The following is a 21,848-nucleotide window of genomic DNA, read 5'->3' as shown; positions in this document are numbered from 1 at the left end:
CTCCATCCACCAGAAGCCACTCCTTACAGTACATCTTTCTCCATCCGCCAGAAACGCCTCCTGAGAGTACATCTTTCTTCATCTGCCAGAAGCCACTCCTGAGAGTACATCTTTCTCCATCCACCATCTCACCCAGCCCACGAGTAGTACTCTTGATGGCTAGCAGGACTCGCTCCTGCAATATCTCATTCCTTCAACTAGAACTCCAGTAATGGTACTTAATTTCAGGCCTTTTGTTATTGCAATGGAATCCAGTATGTAGCCCAGTGTAAACACAGAGATATGGAGGGCTCAGAGCCAGAAGACCTCCCCTAGGGTGTTGGTCTCATTTTATTCTGATGAGCTGCTCACATTTCTTTTGGGGGAAGCTCATCATTAATTTGTCGGTTGTCAAAGTTGATATTAACAACCACGTTTATATCATGTGGAAGTTTGTGAGTTTGGTATCATACTTTGCACATTTTAACATAAAAGCCTGAGAAACATTTAGGAACAGATATTAAAAATGCACTCTTTTACAGTGAGACTGATAATTTAAGATTTTAATGCAAATCTAAATAATGATTTTAGAGCAAATAGAGACTCAAACTTAAGTAACAAGACACATCATTTTCTGCATTCTACAGTTAAGTTGACACTAAGGTGGGGTGAGAGAGGAGAAGAATAGCAGCATTTTACATAGGGGATAGAGAGCAAAAGGTTGAAGAAGAACAGAAAATATAAAAAGAGCAAGAAAAGTAAAATGTAAAGATGAAGACGATCAAAGGAAAGATTCTGTAATAAAAAATAAAGAATAAAGAGCAAAGTGTTGGACCAAGAATAATGGAAAGACAGAAAGATTAAACGTGAAACCTCCGAAAAAAATAATTTCTCTTCAGTGCAGTCTTAAATAATCAAGCACAATAGCCCTGTAAGGCAATAGTGGGGGCAATATAAGAACTAGACATTGGGTTGGATGCACATGAACAAAAGCTCTCCTATACTACTTTCCCTCCACCACCACCCTCCACACCTCCTTTTCCGGAATACTAAGGCATTGCTGGGTCCAGTGGCATTTTGAAAATATAGTGAGCATCCAATCGTCATGCTCCACCCCCATCAGACTTCCTGCAGGCGTTTCCTGGATGTTGAGACGGCGACGTGCTTTGAAGTTGAGTCGTTCAGTTGCAATTTCTTTGAAGCTCTTTCCTCCTTCTTCAGGACCTGAGGGCGGTAAAGAAGATGGAAGGGTGTATTCAAGAAGAGTAAGAGGAACTCAGTGGTTTTAAAAGTGGCGCTCCTATGAGTACCTTCCTCATACGAAAGAGGCAGAACCTGCTTACTTTCGGACAAGGGCCCAGAAAATATAACTTTTTGTTTGTTTCCCAGTGGGAAAGAGTCTCATCCGTTTATGTTCCCGCTCTGCTACAGAATATGAACAAAAGGTTAAACATATAGACAGATATCTGTCATAACCTTCAAAATGGCTTCCTTTTAGAACTCTTCTGTAAACAAACCTTATATCCTTTCTGTATGGAAGAATAATCTATAAAAAGTGGATGGTGTTCGTTCCCAGACAGAAAGAGATGGGTGTATAACTCCTGACTCCCTGAAGCACAGTTGACTGATAAAGTTAATCAAGATGGATGCATCTCTACTTGGGACCTCAGGACCATGCACAGAGGCAGATATACACTTTGTGGTCGCAACAAATGGATTGCTGCTCTCTCCAGTATACTCCTGAGAAATGGGATCCCTCTCACAAGTTGTAAACTGTTCTAATTCTGTGGTATGGATTTTATGCAGAACTTAGACTGAAGATGTTTGTAGGATTCACATAGACACATACGGAACACAGTCTTGTAAATACCTGTGTGCTGCTCGCCTCAGTAAAAATACACAAGTGACCAAACTACAATTTTCAGGAGTAGCTATGGAAGTCTGTACCACAACAGGGCCTCGTTGAGGTACCTCTATTTTATTCATCGAGGGCACTTCCAATGTCTGATAAGAATTATTCTCCTCCTCCTAGAGGCTAGAGTTCTAAATTAAATGAAACCAACCTCGACATATGACTGAATGACAGCCACACAACTCACATGTTCAGGGTCTGTAACTGACTTTTTTACTGTCTATGCCTTATTCATATGGCTGGTAACGAAAAACAACAAACAAAGATGACATTCTCTGGACTCATGGAACTCAAAAGTAGCTCTCCTCCATATGCGGGCACAACTCTGGACACTTGATGAGTAACAATCTAAAAAGCCTAGGTTCACTTATCAATAAAACTGGGCTAACAAGTTGTTTTCGTCAGTGGGCCTTCTGACCTCTTTCACTTTTATGAAAGTTGCTGAGGGAGATGAGTAAAAAACGTAGAAACAGCACTACTGATCACACTGATGTTGGTTTAGAAAACAGAATCAAACGACATTCCACAATATCATTGTTGTGTACTGGTATCTGGGACCAATAGACCTCAGAGATACACTGAGATCAAACTTCTGATTAATGGAGGTGCAACTCTATAAGTAAAGCGAATGGTTCCAGTCCTGCATGTCTACCAAAATGAAGGCCCTACAGTAATACCTCCCTTCATCATTAAGTGGTTTTCTAGGGTGTAACCCTTCCTTGTTGTCTTGAAGAAAACCCGGTTCCAATGGATACATGGGTCGAAACGCAGACAATGGAATACGTTATGAGCTTGATGCAGAATGATTGTTACAGGAATTGACAACGTGCCCCGTTTGACAAACTTTATATATAACTGTTCAATTTAGTGGAATATATGTCCTACTTTTAGCTTGGTCTGGTAGCTTAGTGAACAAATGCTTACACTGCATGGGCCTGTGTTTGCCCTCAAAGCAAATCCTGGAGGATCGACTCTTCCTTTTTTTTCTCTGAGGTCACTAAAATGAATATCATTGAATTGGGTAACAATAAACATCTGTTATTCAGGGCCAACGTACCCTTCTGGGTGAACGTACGCTTTACAAATATATGTCATGTCAACATACACATCCGAGCACTCAGGTATTTGCATTAGACTTGTAGTGAGCACAGGTGCGGTGCGTCCATTGGGGCGTAGGAGCGTAGCCCCACTAAGCCCCATGGACCCACCGCGTCGTCGCGTCGTCACTATAATAAAAATAAAAGTATAGAATGATCGCGCTACCCGCCGGCCAGCAAATCCGGGAGACACGTCACGTGACCCGACTTTTCTGGAGTGCGCAGGGGGCTGGGCCTGCTGCAGCTTGAGTGACATTCCACTCAGCTGCAGCAGTACTGCACAAGTGAATTTTAGGGCAGAAACCTGCCCGCGCATGCGCAGATACTTTCCCTGCTGAAGTTCCCCTTAGAGAGAGGACCAGGGGGTGGGCCGCAGCCCCCGGGGTTGCAAAGGGTCGACTGGGAGAGCAGTCATGGTGCCCCCCTAGCCATTCCTGGCGCTGCATGCAGCGCCAGGATTGGCTGGTCTAGTGGTCCACGTGTGCAGGCCAATCATCGGGACGCCCGCCGCTGTGACATTGTGACTGACTTCGATATAGAATGACTCCCGCCTCACCGACCGTCAAGGTACAGGTCTCTCCCACCCGCTGGCGTCCCGGCTCCCAGGCTCTCCCAGCAGTGTCTCCACCAGCCCTGGTCTCCATGGGCCCGGCTCTGGGCTCTGCGGCATGGGACAGTAGCTGCTGGTTGAAGCAGATCCCTGAGAGAGCCCCCCCTGCTTCACGGTGCCATGCCCATGACCCCCAGAGCCCCCAGCCGGGAGTGCGTCTGGCTGCTGCAGGGCTTCCTGGTGCTATCTCTGGCGCTGCACCTAGTCACCCTCGGGGGCTACCTCAAGCTGCAGGCAGAGCTGCGACGGGAGCTGAGCAGCGGGGGCCAGCACAGCAGCCCCCCAGCAGTGGGACCCTGGCGCCGCCGTCAGGTGAGTTCCTGCAACCACCTCGTGAGAAGTCATGACTCATGTCTTAGCACACCACAAGAGTGCATGTTTTCCCTAGACATTAAGCTTTTCATTTGGAGGTTTACTTTTGAGTAATCAGGAAACTGCAGTGACATTGTATTTCCATAGAAGTAATCTGCAGAAACGACGTTTCACTGATCTTTGCATTTTTCCACATTAATAAGTATGCAGTTTACATACACATTTTGCTGGTTCTAATGGGCCTATATTTAATGTGTTATTATGTGGTATAGGGGCCTCCCTATTGTGCTTCTTTCCTCCCTCTCAGCGCTCCGTATTACACTCTCTCGTGACCGTTTGCTTCTCCCCTGCCCGCTCTCATTGCTCGCTCCCACTTTTACTTTTCCTCCTCCACTATACACTGCTCTTTTGCCCTACTGCTTTATTTGCCTCCTCCCAGTGCACTCTGTGTTGCATCTCCCCACCCTCGCCTTCCATGTCTCTTGCTACCCTCCCTGTGCCTTTCTGTTGCTTCTCCCAACTATGCCTTGATTGCGCCCTGCGCTCTGAGTTACTTCCACCACCACCTCGACGTTCCATGTTTCTCTCTCAGTCTCGCCCCATTAGATTGCTTCCATTGCCACACCTTTCCGTGTTGGTTCTCCCCACCCACGACTCCCATTACGTTTCCCTTGCGCCCTCCTGATGCTTCCCCTACCTCCAGCCACTGCGATTGTGCCACACCCCTCCTATTACTTTCCCCCCCCATGCTACATGTTACTCTCGCCTTTCTCTCAGTTAGAGTGCTTCTCTCCCGCGCCCTCTGTGTTGCTTCCTTCCCTCCGCGCCTCCCAGTACGCTGATCATAAAACTGTGGAAATTGTGTTGCGTTTTATTTTGCCATGTTTTTATTCATGTATGGTGGGACTCTGAGGCGCATGCCAGTTTTGAGTGGCGGTTCCATTGTTGAATGCATTTGTTAATTTTTTCCTGATGAAAAGTGTTTGTATTCTAGGTATGCTTAGTGAGTGATTCAAAGCAGCTTGTAACCAATAGGTAACCAATATAAGGCAGGGGAGATGTGGGTGTGTGACTTGGTAGACACATAACGTCACAGACTGTTGTGTTGTGTAAATCAAGTGTCCTGTTCAACGATCACATACAGGAATTTTGGGGGTATATCACAACTGGTATGAATTAGCCAGGAACCGGCTGTCTGGACATTCTGGGTTACTGATTTAGTTTTAGGCAATGGCGTTTGAGTAGCTAACATGAAGAAATCACTATGGCTACCTCAAGGATTCAAACAGAAAGTTTGTGGGCTGTTTCCTGTTATACAGTACAGAGGTGAAGTCAGTGTGAATTCCAGGAAGAGGTTGAGATGGCGTGGGCTAGGGAGAAGCAGTAGCTTCATTTTAATTTTCATATCAGCAATTTTCTACGCCTTGCCGTCTTCTGGGTTACTGTGTTACACGCACCCTGTTCCTGGAAGCCTGGCATCAGCCTCACATCCTGTCCTGTCGGAACCTAAATACACTTAAACACTATTATGTTAATGTTAAAGCACTTTAATCTGACTAAAGAGCACACAATGGCTGCCACAGTGCCACCATATTTTTGTGGGCCCGCTGCTTCCATTTTTCCCTTAGCCTGTAAGACTACACTGCTTCAGAGTTGGCCTTGCTACAATATTTATGGTTTTGCGGTTTTGTTGGTGGGATGTGCTCACTTTTGGGGTACATCTAAGATGTAAACAAAGACGGACTGTAAAAACTGGCTGCAAGTACTTAGGCCTCAAACAGCCTGACAGCAAGCTCCCTGCAGGAACACAATCTGCATGAGTGTGTGTGTTTGTGTGTGTGTGTGTGAGTGTGTGTGTGTCTGTGTGTGTATGCTAGATCCTTTATTTGCCTTTTCGAAAGAATAGGCATGTGTGGTAGCGAGCTAGCACCTCATGAAGTGGCTGTGGTGAGGTTCTGCGATTCTGAACCTGTTCAATAAAGGTCGTCGGATAAAGACGATTTTGGTATCAGAGGACCACAAATGACGAGTGCGGCATGTACGAGTGTTTTTGTCATAATCGATCAATGGAAACGCTATGTATTCATGGATTTCGTTTGAACCTTCGGGTTCCATTTTGTGTACGGCAGCCATTTTGTGGTTGCCCTCACATAGGACGATGACTACGGCCGAACGAGTCCTTGGGACACGTACACCTTTAGCTGACTTTTGTGTGACCTGAACGAACTGACTTCCTTGCCCGAAGCTGACCTTGTTGAGCCAGTTCCTTGTTAGGCAGCTGGTAAGATAGAGATCAAAGAGCAGGACATTGCTGAGTTTATGGTACATGCACACACCCTTCTATCTTGCTTCTCATCTGTGTCTGTTCCTTCCTTTATGGCTTAATTTATGATTTGGGTTGAGGTCTTTTATTATGGGTTTGTTTGGCCTGTCCGAGCAGGAATGTTGGATTTTGCCTTGTCATTTCTGGTGGGCTGGACAACGGAAAGTGGGCTTGTCGTCATGCAATATGTTTGAAATGTCATCATCTGATTGGTTTGTTTATATGTAACTGATGCTAGCCAGGAATGTGATTTTTAGCATAAAAGATGATACTTCGCTCTATGAATTTGTGCAGTCTCTAGCGAACCACCCGTGTTGTGCTTCGTAGACCTCTGTTCCTGGTTGCAGCCAATAAACTTGGTCTTTGACGTCACCGAGAAGTATCCCGTGTCTCTGTATTCTAAGACAGGTGAACCCGAAGACATCGGGCGTTTCCCCTGGCGCCGCTGGGTTCTAAAACCCGGTTCTTCAGTTGGCGCCCAATGTGGGGCGACTTCAGCGGTACCGGTCCAAGCCTGAAGATCGTGAGGAGCTTCGTGTGAAAATTCTGGAGGAAGGCCTGCCACTTCATCGACCCCTGTATGTCGTCGTGGTCCGAAAGTCTTTGCTGCGAGGTTCCCCGCTTTCCGACGGCTACGAAGGACTGCTGCCCTGACTGTCGCCCTGTCTTGGAGCCATTAGACGATTTGTAAAGCGAGACGATAGACGGGTCTTCTGGCAACGCCATCGACATTTCAGTTAAGTATGAGTGGAGAGTCTCCCAGTCCTTAGTTTTGTTTTGGTATCCCCTTGGGATTCTTTGATTTGGTACCTGCAGGCCCCAAAGCCGAGGGACTTGTGTATTCGCGAGACTATCGTTTTTGATATTCCCTTGAAGTTTGAAGCTAGACTAGTGAGCGAAGATGCCTGGTCTTAGCAGACTTGGAAAGATATTTTGTTGTGGTTGTAATAGGGATTCCCGATTGAAGGACTCGTGTCCGGTTCCTCCGATGGGAACTCCGACCTATGAGCTCTATGTAAAACATGGTGTGGGCCCCATCGCATATAATGAAGTATGGATTAGGTATACTGGGAAGGACGGTGTCCTACAATGGCCCCAATATGGTAGTTTTGAAACAGAGATTTTAGACAATCTAGAAGTTAAACTGTTCAAGAAGAAAGCCCGGCCGGCGATGTTTGACTCTTTCCGCTTATGGCGAAAGGAAGCTAAAACAGAAAGAAATTAAGTTAGCGAAGCGGAATAAACGAGAACGAGGTATGTCAATGGTACAAGCTGCTATACAGTTTAGGGATAACGAAGAAGAACAAGAGAGCGAGCAGTTGCTTAGGCAACGTATAATGGCGATAGATAAGTGCTATCCAGCTTTGCCACCTCAACAGCAGGAAGAAAAGAAAGATCTTGTGAAAGATCCTTTAATGTCGCACCTATTGAGTTTGCCACCCCCTTATGTGCAGAGTGCTACCGCACCTCCGCAACCTATAGTTGCGCAACCTCTGGTTGCTTTGCCACCTGTAGTTCCTCAACAGCCAGCTCCTCTTCCGTTGGCTCCTGTTCCTTTGGCGCAGCCTCCTCAAGGGCCGCAGCCTTTTCTACCTCCTTCGTCTGCTACTCCTACGCCTGTGTTGCCTGCTCCTTCTGTTACTGTTCCAAATTTGGTTTCCTCTCATTCTGCTTTGTCTCCTGTTCTTTTGTCAACTTCTCCTTCTGTTCGACAGAGAATGACCGATACTGTTGCTGGTCTCTTTTCTCCTCTTTTTGGGTCATTGGGTATGTCTCCTGTTGCAGAGCGTAAGCAAATGCGTACCCAATTGCCTGGTCCCGATGAGCGGACAGTGTTGGATCACTTAGCGCGTAAATGGATTACTTACCCTTTGCACTATAGTCTCGAGTGTGTTATGGATGTTTTCCGTCAATGGGGAGCACTGAAACAGAGATATGTTTTTGAGATGATGTGTTCTTTCCTTCGTGAAGAATGGGAAGATGGTGAGTTAGGACAAGCTCCGCCTGAGTTGTTCCGTATACGGTCTGAGTTTGCGAAGGGAACTCTAGTGGGTATTGAGGTTGAGAAAGCAGTTGCGACGTTGTTGTCGTTTAGGAGTGAATCTCCTTCTCAGCAACTTTTTGAGCCTGATTCTTCAGTTAGGAGAAAGGCGCGACAATACCCGATGCGAGAGGTTCCCCCAGTTTGGAGAGCGGGAGATCCAAATGCTAATCCAGTTGTTCCGCCTTATTTTCAGCGTGTTTGGGTACATGTTCCATGGAAGCGTGCTGAAGTTTTAGCCCTTAAGCAGACTTTGCCTGTTCCACGTAAGAATCCTGCAGGGTACTATAAGGAATTATCTCAGACTGCAGATTCATGCACTATGAATTTGGCTGATATAGACATGTTGTTTGGAAATTTAGTTCCACAGCCTTTATGGGGATTGCTTCGTCATACGGATCATGCACAGGAATTGGGTGATACATGAATAATATTAGGGCCGCAGATGCTAGACAAGTTGGTGGTGCTAAACCAGAGGATGTAGTTGCTGACCTCCCTGGTAGGATTATTAATTATATAAAGACTTTGATGCCTGCTATGCGTGTCAATTGGGACAAGTTGTCTGCGTGTAAGCAGAAGAAAGACAAAAGTGTGCCTGACTTTTTCACTAGGTTCTAAGAGACGTTTATTGACCATAGTGGTCAGGATATGACTACGGAAGGTGGTCAACGGTTGTTCGTTGACAAGTTTGTACATAATTTGCTTCCAGAATTGTGCAGTAAGTTGAAGGATTCTGAGAGTGCTTGGGCTGTTTCATCGTCAGCACAGATTTTGGCTACTGCACAGTACTACGAAAATAGAGATAAGGACGAGAAAGATAGAGCCGACAAGAAGACTAAAAAGCTTAAGACTAAGGTTCTGCTGCAGCAAAGCGTATCCGCCTCGTAATAATCAGCGCGATTATCAGCAACCTCAGCAATATCAGAGAAACTCGGAAAAGGTTCGAGTCTTCTCAACAGCGTTTTCCCGTAGGTCCTAATCAGTGTGTGTATTGTAAAGAAGAGGGTCATTTCAAGAGGAGTTGTCCGGTTCTGTTACAGCGCACGAGTGGTGCTTCTGGTGTGAGAGGTCGAGGTGTTCAGCAAGCTCCTAGAGGTAGAGGTTGTGGTCAGAATGCGCGTTCCTTGCATCCACAGAATTCTATGAATAGCTTTGATCAGCAGAATGGTGCGTCTGGTAGGACGGCTCAGTACTATACGGACCATTACTATGTCGAAGGTGAGGATGTGGATGGTAATGATTGCTAGGACAGCCATAGACAAAGAGAGGGAGTTGTTTCAGTTACAGTAGATCAGAGTGGACCTTATGTTAAAGTGATTGCATCAGGTGTGTCAGAGCCTTTTTTGTTGGATACTGGTGCTGCGAAAAGTTCTATTATGCACTCTAAACTCCCTGGCACACCTTTGTCTGGCTTAACGAATGTTTCAGTAGGTTTTTCTGGCGCCCCGGTTACGAATCCGATCTCCAGTCCGATGTCTATTTCTGTTGGACCTTGTGATTTCGAAGCACCCCTCATTCTGACGACAGGTTGTGGTGAGAACTTGTTGGGATTAGACTTGTTGAAAAGATTGTATGCGACACTACATTGTTCTCCTTTAGGAGTACAGCTTACATTGGGTAGTGATCTCTCCGATGTATTTATCTAAAGATAAACTTCCATCTGAATTGTCTTCTCTCCCTGATTCTCTTTGGGCTACTGGTCCTAATGATGTGGGTCTTTTGGAGATTCCGCCATATGTTGTGACGTTGAAAGCAAATGCTTAATTGCCACGCATTCCCCAATATCGGATTTCTAGTGACGGTGAAAGAGCACTTCTGGCGATCATCTATGATCTGATTGAGAAAGGTGTGATTGAGGTGACGAGAGGTAATGTGTGCAATAGTCCGGTTTTGCCTGTTCTGAAAATAACTGATTCTTCACAGCCTCCTGTATATAGGTTTGTGATCGATCTTCGTGAGGTGAATAAGATTGTTGTTCCTCAATTTCCAGTTGTACCTGATATCACCGCTTTACTGACTTTGATTCCGGCTACAGCCACGTGGTTTTTGGTGATTGACTTGAAGAATGCTTTCTTCAGCATCCCGATTGCCGTGGAGAGTAGGGATATTTTTGGCTTCTCTTTAGGAGGCCGAAGTTTCTGGTTTAAGCGCGCTCCTCAAGGCTATTGTGAGAGTCCATCGATCTATAGTCAGGCTTTGAAAACACAGCTTGATTTGATTGTTTTCCCTGATGGTGCTGCTCTTATTCAGTATGTCGACGATTTGATATTTGCAGCTGACAATGAAGAGATTTGTAAAGAGGCTACTTTGTCGTTACGTCATTTGTCTGATTTCCATTATAAGGTTTCTCTTTCGAAGTTGCAATATTGTCGACAAGAAGTTACCTACTTAGGTCACCTCTTATCGAAGGAAGGAAGGAAACTGACCCCAGAAATAATTCAAGCTATTGCAAAAATGAGTGTGCCTACGACACAGAGAGAAGTACGTGCTTTTCTGGGTATTACATCGTACTGTAAACAATGGATCCTAAATTTTTCTTTGCTCTCGAAACCTTTGATAGCACTTACTGTTAAGGATACTCCAAATCCTATTCCTTGGACTGACGAATGTCAGAAGAGCTTTTCAGAATTGCGTGATGCATTGTGTTCGGCTCCTGTGTTGGGTACTCCCGACTACAGTAAGCCTTTTACATTGTATGTCCACGAGAGAGAGGGATGTGCATTGTCAGTTCTGACTCAACAGTTTGGCGATAAGCAATGTCCATGTGCTTATTTTTCGGCGACTTTGGATCCGGTAGCTAGAGCGTTGCCGAGTTGTCTGAGAGCTACAGCAGCAGCGGCTGTTTCGATTCGACAGTCTGCTGGCTTAGTGATGGATAATACATTGATTGTGATGGTTCCACATGCAGTGTATACCTTGTTGAATCGCACCAAGACACAGCACTTAACTAGTGCTCGGTTGTCGGGTTACGAATTAACACTCTTAGCGAGTCATGTGCATATAAAGAGATGCAACACGTTGAATCCAGCTACGTTGTTGCCGATTTCAGTTGAGACAGATGTTGTTGAACAGCATGATTGCTTCCTTAGGACAGAGGAAGAAACAAAAGGGAGGATAGACCTTAGGGACACTCCTCTTCCAGAGTGTGATGGTACCTTATGGGTTGATGGTTCGTGCTTCAAGCTTCCGAATGGTGATACGACTGCGGCATATGCTGTTACGACTTTGCATACGATTGTTGAAGCTGCACGTATTCCACATAATTTAGCGCAAGCAGCAGAGTTGATTGCATTGACAAGAGCGTGTGTGTTGTCGAAAGGAAAACGAGTGACTGTGTATACCGATAGCCAGTACGCGTTTGGTGTGGCTCATAGTTTTGGACGTTTGTGGAAAGAACATGGGTTCCTGACTTCGCATGGAACTAAGATTCAGCATGGTCAGTTGGTGAATGAACTTCTTGAATCTCTTACTTTGCCGTTGCAAGTTGCGATTGTGAAATGCAGTGCGCATAAGAAAGTTACTGATGATGTTGGTCGTGGTAATGCGTTTGCAGATAAAGTTGCGAAAGAAACTGAGAGAGATGTGATGTCAAATGTATGTTGCGGGTCCGGCGAGATGGGTTCCAGATAGAAGTATGTGTGAAGATACGATTGAAAGTGTGAAATCTATCCAAGCTGCAGCTACAGAGAAAGAGTTGAATGAATGGAGAGAAAGCAAAGGTAAATTGGATTCGAATGGTTGTTGGATTGAATTGTCAGAGCATCAGCGATGGTTGTTACCCGATGCGGATGTACTTCCAGTGGTTACGTTGGCTCATGGAATGGCTCATATCAGTGTGAAAGGGATTTGTAAGTTGTTAGCTCCAGTATGGCAGAATGCAGGAATTCCTAAATGTGCAGAGAATTTGGTTAAGAATTGTATGGTGTGTTTGATGTACAATCCTGGTAAGGGAACTCCAACTCCAGCTGGTCATTTTGCTCCTCCAACGTATCCGTTCGAGGCTTTGCAGCTAGATTTCATCCACATGGAGAGGTGCAACAACCTGAAATATGTGTTAGTGGTTGTTTGCTATTTTTCGAGATGGGTGGAAGCTTACCCTTTGAAAGATAACACTGCCTTGTCCACAACGAAAGCCCTTATTAAGGAATATTTCCCTAGGTATGGTTTGCCGAGAATGATCTGGAGTGACAATGGGAGTGAATTTGTGGGTCAAGTGATGAAGAAAGTGTGTGATGGTTTAGGAATAAGGCAGAAGTTTCAAGCTGCAAATCACCCCCAATCAGCTGGATTAGTTGAATGCTATAATGGCACCCTTAAGCTAAAACTAGCCAAGATTCAGGCGAGCTCTGGTTTACAATGGCCAGACGCCTTGCCATTAGCCCTTCTGTCCACTAGAATGACTGTGCATTCACGAATGGGACTTAGTCCTCATGAGGTGGTGTTTGGTCGCCCGGCAAATATTTGGGGAGTGCCGAGGCCGACAAAATTTAGCGAGATAGAACATCCTGTATTGCTTGATTACCTGTACGAATTGACGGCTAAATTGCGTGTTTTGCACCAACAGGTTCATGATACACTGCCACAAGCTTCTGAAGATCCAGGACACTCCATCGAATCTGGCTCCTGGGTGTTAGTGAAAAATTTCCAGTGGACAAAGAACTAGCAGCCTTGCTGGATCGGCCCCTACTTAGTTCTTTTGGCTACCCGTTCTGCAGTACGAGTGCACGGTAAAAAGAACTGGATCCACGGCGTACATTGTAAGAGGGCCCCTTTGCCTCTGCCGTACAACCTGTGAGTCCAGAAAGGACTTCCTGATTCTGAAACTGAGACCGTACCTCGTTGTCTGCCTTTTAGCGATGCCCGTTTGATTGGAACGAACACTGAGCGAGAAAGCGACGATCTTCTGCAAGAAGCTGTACCTCCGTCGAATCGTTTGGACACCTCTGAACCTGAGCTCTTGTTCCGTGAACAGACATTGCCTGGCAAAGAGCGTTATAATTTGCGACCGAGAGTCGCTGGACAAATAAAGTAATAAATTCTTTCTTTTCTGACTTTTAAGGTTAAGCTCTCCTCCGAGGAACTATTTTGATTTTTGTTTTTCGAACCACCATCCGGGTTCAGCTGTAGGGTCGCGCTGTCAAGTCTTTGGAGTGCAAGCCGAAGACGTTAGGTCGACGGTTCTGGTTGGTCTGAGGGCGTTCCCTAGACTAACAGACGCATTCCTTAGCACGGAACACCCTACCGCCGCGAGCAGCACAATTAGAGGATGGAGTTTTTCGAGATGGAGAGACCTGTTGAAAGAATAAGCTTCAAGAGCAAAATATGTACAGTTATGAGCAGAAAACGTTTTTTAATATTGTGTTTGTTTATGTTGTTTAGCTTAATGATGTTTTTAATTGGATATGTGACATTCCCTTTTCAAGTGACGTTTGTGCCCACTATGCAACCTATGTCTCCTCCTACTGTTTCTTCACATTCTTTCCACCCTCTGCCCCAACATGAAACCGTTAGAAGACTGGAATTTGCTAACAATTCCTTTGTTCAGCTCCTGCACCAACACCAGCTAGTGATGAACACGACAAATTGTTGGGTGTGTGGCCTTATGCCCCATACTACGGATAAAGGTATTCCTTACCTGGTTTTGCCTTTTAGCTATAATGGTTCTGTCTGGGCATACAGAACGATGTTCATTTATGCTCATGGAGTCTATCCCCAACGTTCCGTGAAAGATAGTCCGAAGACTAGTGCTCTGGTCAAAGGTATAGTCGACATGATTAGGGGAATTAGTTCCTATGAGACTATCCCGAGAGATGAGACACAAGCATACTTTGGATGGAACGTTACTGGATATGGAGTAAGCATGGGCGGAAAATCCGTTACGCTGGCGGATTTTGCGGATTTTCAGTAAATTCGCAATCCGCGAACGCTCGCGAATTTACCGAAAATCCGCAAATTCGCACGCAGCGGATTTTTTTTCTTGGTGATACAATTTTACGGCGTGCGGTGTAAGTTCGCAATTGCGAACATGTAGGTGCGGCGGGCAGCAACAATCTCGCACTCGCGAAATTACAAAAATTGCAATTCTGCACAAGAAATCCACTAGCAAGCAGCATAGACCTTGTGAAAATGATGATTTTTATCAGAATAACTCCTCAGGTTAACATTTGCCTGCACTTCTTTGGATTTGAGGCCTTTTGACTTTCTTTGGATCACTTTTGGATTAGAAATCAACTTTCACAAGTAAGCTTGTTTGGGGCATTACAGTTGCTGTAATGCTGTTCTGCAGAAAAACAAGTTTTGCAAAAGTGAAAGCATTCAGCAGGTGCAAAAGTTCAAACTCATCATTAGTAACCATTCCCTGTAGTGCTTCCTGACTGGGGCCCCTCCAGAGTTCAGTTGCTAGTTGCAACAATTGTATGACCCTGCTCTGACCCTCACAGCAGGCTCATAGAATAGCTACAAGTAGGCCACAAAGGTCCTGGAAAAAAAATTGCACTGCAACAGAAAGCAAATTACAGATAAGGAAGCAGGTGCCAGACTGGAATTTTAAAACAGTGACACATTAATAAATCAACCCCAAATTAATTCATGTCAGTTGAAGCAGGGCAGGTGTGCTTGCTTTTTTCCCCCATAATCTACAGTGATGATGAACCAGAGGGTGGCATTGATGTACCAGAGGGTGGCATGGGTGAAACAGAGGGTGGCAAGGGTGAAACAGAGGGTGCTGGGAACCTGTGATGATGAACCAGACATAGAAACAACATAATCGCGACCGTTGCGAGCCGACATGTAAGTTCGCAATGGCGAACTGGTACAAAACCCTCGCGAACTGGCAGAAATCCTTGCGAACACAAAAAAAATCCGCAAATTCCCAGTTCAGTTGCTAGTTGCAACAATTGTATGACCCTGCTCTGACCCTCACAGCAGGCTCATAGAATAGCTACAAGTAGGCCACAAAGGTCCTGGAAAAAAAATTGCACTGCAACAGAAAGCAAATTACAGATAAGGAAGCAGGTGCCAGACTGGAATTTTAAAACAGTGACACATTAATAAATTAACCCCAAATTAATTCATGTCAGTTGAAGCAGGGCAGGTGTGCTTGCTTTTTCCCCCCATAATCTACAGTGATGATGAACCAGAAGGTGGCATTGATGTACCAGAGGGTGGCATGGGTGAAACAGAGGGTGGCAGGGGTGAAACAGAGGGTGCTGGGAACCTGTGATGATGAACCAGACATAGAAACAACATATTCGCGACCGTTGCGAGCCGACATGTAAGTTCGCAATTGCGAACTGGTACAAAATCCTCGCGAACTGGCAAAAATCCTTGCGAACACAAAAAAAAATCCGCAATTTCGCGAGAATTCGCGTATTTTGCAGATTGCGAGTTCGCAAATTCGCTAAATGCGCGAACGTCAGATTCGCAAAATTCGCCCATGCTTAATATGGAGTTAGTCTGAGTGTTAACCAGCGAGCGAAAAGATCCCCTCCGATTTGGATAGTGCCCCATCAGGGTCAGTATTGTCTGCAAGGTAATGGCAAGAATCCGAGAGCTCAGTTAGGGAAGAGCGTCTGCACTGAGACGTATGTTTTTGCGTCCCAGACTTCCCCAGCATTTCTAGCAGCTAAGGGTACCTATTTCATCTGTTACGATCAAGCATATACATGGTTGCCCCCTGACTTCTCTGGCACATGTTTTGTTTCGTTCCTGTTGCCTCCCACATTTACAGCTGCGGCAGATTACCACAAGACGAGAGTTGCTAGAGGTGTCTTCAGTAAGGAAGATACCGCAGGACAAGAATTAGGAGATTTTCTGAAGGGTTTTCAGCCGTTTTGGGGACCTATGGCTAATAGCAGGAACATTCGACAGTTGACGAGAGTGGTTGAGTCCACCATAGTCGAAACTGCCGGAGCCCTTAGTAACTTGACTGCTGAGCTCCAGTCGGATCGCCTTATGACTCTTCAGAACAGAGTTGCGTTAGATGTCATACTTGCAGATAGAGGTGGGGTGTGTAAATTGATTCAATCGAGCTGCTGCGTTTTCATTCCAGACAACGCTCCGACAGTTTTCCAAGCCATTTCCAGGCTACATAAGATCTCCAAATCTGTACATATAGACGAAGGAGATTGGTCGTTGATGGGATGGTTTTGGGGATTGTTATCCACATGGGGATGGAAGATTCTGTTGGTCATTGGGATGATCTTAGCTATCCTTTTCCTGTTCTGTCTTTGTGTACAGTGTGCTCCTGCTATTTGTGGCCTTTGTGCTACTTCGTGTGCGAGGAGACCTGTCCAGAGAGAGTTGCTAAGTACTAGGATGATCCTACAGAAACATCTTGATGATCTGATGAATATAGACCTGGATTCTGACTGACATGGGTTTGGGTTTGTTGCCTATGGAAGGGCAAAAGGAGGGTGTGAGGTTCCGCAATTCTGAACCTGTTCAATAAAGTTCGTCGGATAAAGACGATTTTGGTATCAGCGGACCGCAAATGACGAGTGCGGCATGTACGAGTGTTTTCGTCATAATCGATCAATGGAAACACTGTGTATTCATGGATTTCGTTTGAACCTTCGGGTTCCATTTTGTGTACGGCAGCCATTTTGTGGTTGTCTTCACATAGGCTGATGACTACGGCCGAACGAGTCCTTGGGACACGTACACCTTTAGCTGACTTTTGTGTGACCTGAACGAACTGACTTCCTTGCCCGAAGCTGACCTTGTTGAGCCAGTTCCTTGTTAGGCAGCTGGTCAGATAGAGATCAAAGAGCAGGACATTGCTGAGTTTATGGTACATGCACACATCCTTCTATCTTGCTTCTCATCTGTGTCTGTTCCTTCCTTTATGGCTTAATTTATGATTTGGGTTGAGGTCTTTTATTATGGGTTTGTTTGGCCTGTCCGAGCAGGAATGTTGGATTTTGCCTTGTCATTTCTGGTGGGCTGGACAACGGAAAGTGGGCTTGTCATCATGCGATATGTTTGAAATGTCATCATCTGATTTGTTCGTTTGTATGTAACTGATGCTAGCCAGGAATGTGATTTTTAGCATAAAAGACGATGCTTCGCTCTATGAATTTGTGCAGTCTCTAGCGAACCACCCATGTTGTGCTTCGTAGACCTCTGTTCCTGGTTGCAGCCAATAAACTTGGTCTTTGACGTCACCGAGAAGTATTCCGTGTCTCTGTATTCTAAGACAGGTGAACCCGAAGACATCGGGCGTTTCCCCTGGCGCTGCTGGGTTCTAAAACCTGGTTCTTCAGTGGAGAGTGGAATCTATCGAGATATGTGTGTGTGAGCGTGTGTGTGTGGGGGGGGTGTCTGTGTGAGTGTGTGTGTGTGTGTGTGTGGATTGATGTGTGGGTGTGTGTTTGTATATGAAAGCGTGTCTCTGTGTGTGGTCGTGTGTTTGTAATGTAATAACTGCACTTTCACAATTGCTTTATTAACCTTCCTGCTTTCTCAAATTTGCTTGAAAATGCACGATTTTTCTTCTCTTTTTTCAAAATTTTCCGAACCCCTCTTATGGGCAGAAAGGCACAAAAGACAAGTGGGACAGAGGGCAGAAAGGCACAAAAACGAGCGGGACAGAGGGCAGAAGGGCACAAAAACGAGTGGAACAGGGGGCAGAAAGGTGCAAAAAACGAGTGGGACAGAGGGCTTTGTAAAGGCTGTCTCCCAACTGCTGTGCAACTTCTTCTACTCTTAGAGCTGAGATTTTCATGCAAGTCTTATAGTCTGAATTCAGCAGCGTAATAGGATGGAATGTATGAAGCTCTGTGGTTATACTGTATTAGCAGCTACCTATGTTATGCCATCTATTGATGTAATAACTGCACTTTCACAATTGCTTTATTAACCTTCCTGCTTTCTCAAATTTGCTTGGAAAATGCACGATTTTTCTTCTTTTCTATTTTAAAATTTTTCTAGGGGGGGGGTTATCCCCCCAATCCCCCCTTAAGGTGTTCGGGGTCGCTCACTGTGCTCGCTCGCTACGGTACAGTATGCAAATCACTTTGCGCCCACCACCCGCCCCTGAGTGAGCATCATTGCTAGTTCGTATTCCAAAGAACAAATACTCCAATACAATTTTCCAAACAGAAGGCAGGCAATGTAATCAACTTGAAACTAATTAACCAACACGTGTTTCGTTGATGGGTCATTAACACCGCGACTTCTTCAGGGCTGCAGACATTAAGTACAACATCAATATGACAAATATGGCACTTGAAGATATCACTCTCCATCACCAACCCATGGTGTCCAAAAGGAGAAAGAGAGAAAAAAGAGGGAGGAGTGGGAAAACACTCCTACGTGTAGGTACTTGGTATTAAAAGTTGTAGTATGCAATAAAACCAAACATGTCATGTTCTTTGGAATACGAACTAGCAATGATGTTCATTACAAGCCTAATGTGAAGACTTGGACTACATATGTTGAGCCTGAACTGAAAACTTGGATTACAGTAGACAATTACTTTGAGATTGCTGTACTTTTGGCTATTATTAAATACCTGAGTGCTCGGATCTGTGAGTTGACAAGGCCTGCTCCCCATTTGGAGAGCATATTAGGGTTGTTTATGGTAACCAACCCTTTTTCCTTGGAGCATCACTCATATACTGTATATGCTGTTTACTTCCCTGTAATCAGATTGTAGTGCGCCCTGATTCGTTGTACTACCTGGTTACCATATTATCTTGCACAATACATGTTATGTTATGTAATGTTGTTGTTTTAGAATTAAAAATAGTTTTGCTTTTGGCTAAGTGGCGTGTTGATATCAGTCACTACATAACTTGTTTAAGGGGGGGTTCTTTGACCCTGTATCAAAAAGTTGGTTTTCTAAATTGTTTTTGGGTGTCAATACGTCTTCCCGGCAGCATCATTCTGGAATTTTATATGGGTGCATAGTCTGTGGCAGAGTTGGTGAAAGGGTCAATGACAAAGTCGTCAATGGAGCCTTCTGAGTTGACAAAGCTGCTGGTGCAAACGGGTGCTGAAGTAAGCACAGTCTTTAATGCTTTCCTCAATGACTGGATAGTTAACACAAACCAGAAAACCTGGAGACTTTCCTGTAGGACTGAAGGTGTAGGAGGATTCTCCTCCATCCTGGTCAGCTTAGCACGTGGATCTTTGGAATGGGTGGCAGGTCTGGTACTTTACTCTTAGAAACGCCCAATTCCCTGCACTTGATCACCTGATTCAGGGGTGGCTCTAGGCTTATGGTGGCCCTGGGCAGGGAGCGTAGGTAGGGGGCCCCAGAAGAGGGGGTCCGGATGGGGCGGAGCCCCACGGAGCTTAGGAAGGTACCAGGGGCCAGCACTGGGTAGGGAAAAAAAGAAGCCAATTAGGAACCAGGAGGAACGCAAGCGCGGAGGCCAGTGAAGAGGGGGATCAGGGTGTGTGGAAGTGGAAGGCTGCCAAATCCCTGCCAGGGGCCGCCATGCAAATATGTATCCATCTTCAGAGGATTATTATATTAAGGATATATATTGGCGTGGTGGCCCCTGGGGTTTGGTGGCCCTGTGCAGGTGCACAGCTTGCACATGCCTAAGGCCGCCCCTGCCTGATTGAAATGTCTGGTGGGTAGGGGCACGGGGGTCGGGGGCTAAAGAAGTTGCACTCCAAACAGACTCATCCCCGTCTCTGTTTTTTCCAGAGACTTTGCCGAAAAGGTGCAGCAAAGTTTGCACTCCTTAGACTTCCAGTTGAGATGTAGAAAATAAACACACAGGAGCAACAAAGGATGTGACAAGCAACTTCAGCGCTTTGGATGAATAAGCCATTAGTCAATTCCAAACAACACTCTGGAGCAGGAGAGGTTGCTGAACAAAAACAAGCAATTATCTGAACTAAAAAGAGCAGATCCCTCAAAGGACATCCTCACACATGACTGGTCGAAATCTGAGCAATGGCGGCCTCTAAGGGGGACTCAGACCACATTCACCTCACTGCCAAAAGTTTGGGAAGTTTTCAGTTAGATAAATAGCCTACTAAATTTAACCTGTTATGTAGACTGTGGGTCTGTGAATCCTGTTTATTTCTATTTATGAAATTATTAGTGATTACCAGCCTGACAATGGGAAATGATTCAAGCATATTATCAACTTATGAAAGTGCGATTGGTGGAGAACACGTAAAAGCATCGCAAGGATCAGCTTGCCTTCGGGACCTCCAGAGATCCATGATGAAAGAAGGTTGCATGTTGAAGCCATACTGCAGGGAGAGTTTGAAGGGACGCACTCCTTCATTGATGCAAATACAATACTGTTTGATAGATTTAGCTTAAGGCCATAGTATATATGCTGACTTGATAAGCCTATATACTAGAAATGAGATATGTGCTTGGCAAGTACCTACATGAAAATTCTCTGTACTTACACCTCTCATGATCCTTTCCCGGAGTTCTGACTGAGTCAATGGCCGCTCGTCCTCTTCTGGCACGGGGGAGTCTGTTCCACTATCGTAATCGTCCCTAGGAAAAGAAGCAGGGACATAATTACTGGAGGTGTAGTGTAGTGGCGATGGTTGTGAGCTTTCATTTACTGACCTGAATAGATGGACCACACAGCATGTGAGATTAGAGCACCTTCATTTTATCATACCTTCTGAGTTACAAACAGCAAAGAGGCACGCAGAATCTGACTAAACATAATGGTAAAATATTTCACGGCATACTAGTGTCATCAACAAATTTACTTAGGGCCTGATTATGAATTTGGCGGTTCGTATGGACTGCCAAACCCATGGTGGGGTGCGGCAACCACCGCACCGGCATTCCGAATCAATGGGTGTTGCTTGGCTCCAAGCGAGGCAATGAAACAAAAACAGTTTTTTACATAGAGGTCTAATTCCCGGATACCATCAAATAAATAGCGCCGCCAGGGGCTGGTCGGCATAAACCAAAACAGAGTTCATCCGCATGTGATGCAAACATTTGCAAAGAACGGGGTTGCCGCCTGAAGAGGTCTGGACTCGCGCTCAGAGCGCCGGATCACAGCCGCAGTAAAGTCGGTCACGTCGTGACCGACTTTACTGCGGCCGTGATCCGGCGCTCACGAGCCCAATCCACCATGAAGTAGTAGAGCCGTGATGACATTTCAATCACGGTCCGCTGCCCCTAACGCGTTTGTCCTGATTAAGACCCCAGCGTAAGGTTGTCACCGTTTCCTAGAACCACAGGGGTCGAAACGTCGACGATCTTCCACCTTGCCCACGAACAAACTATATTGTTATATTGATTTAAATGGTTATTTTTGGAGGCTTATGTATCAATGCTGAATGACATTAATGTACTGAGTGTGGCTGAATTTACAAGCCAACACTCATCCCAATTTTTGTTAAAAATTGGGTCCCACTGACCAGTATTATTTCACCATCTGTTCCACAAAACCCACACAATTCCTTGCACCACCCCTTTCCCTCCCCTGGGCGCTGTTGTTTTTTGGTCCTTTGTAAATCTCTGAAGTAGTGGACATCATTTGAGAGTGTCAGTAAGTAGTCTATGCATGACTGGCTGTCATGGGCACTCAAGTGGAGTGTGTATTGGCGCACTTAAGGGGTGAAGTCACGCA

General features: G+C 45.4%; 1 protein-coding gene across 2 annotated transcripts in view; it reads right to left on the bottom strand.

Moving 5' to 3' along the window:
- Positions 1-513: 513 nt before the first annotated feature.
- LOC147701741 (outer dynein arm-docking complex subunit 1-like) overlaps positions 514-21,848 on the bottom strand; it is a 235,418-nt gene continuing 214,083 nt past the window's right edge. For both annotated transcript variants that reach the window (XM_086930361.1, XM_086930362.1), the window contains exons 14-15: positions 20,656-20,749; positions 514-1,203 (exon numbers count right to left, since the gene is read on the bottom strand). In XM_086930361.1, coding sequence (XP_086786487.1) covers positions 1,099-1,203; positions 20,656-20,749 — 199 coding nt within the window. In that variant the 3' untranslated portion in view covers positions 514-1,098. The remainder of the gene's footprint in view (positions 1,204-20,655; positions 20,750-21,848) is intronic.

Source organism: Lissotriton vulgaris, chromosome 7, assembly GCF_964263255.1.
Source record: "Lissotriton vulgaris chromosome 7, aLisVul1.2, whole genome shotgun sequence".
Classification (NCBI taxonomy): domain Eukaryota; kingdom Metazoa; phylum Chordata; class Amphibia; order Caudata; family Salamandridae; genus Lissotriton; species Lissotriton vulgaris.
This window is presented reverse-complemented; position numbering and strand designations above follow the sequence as displayed.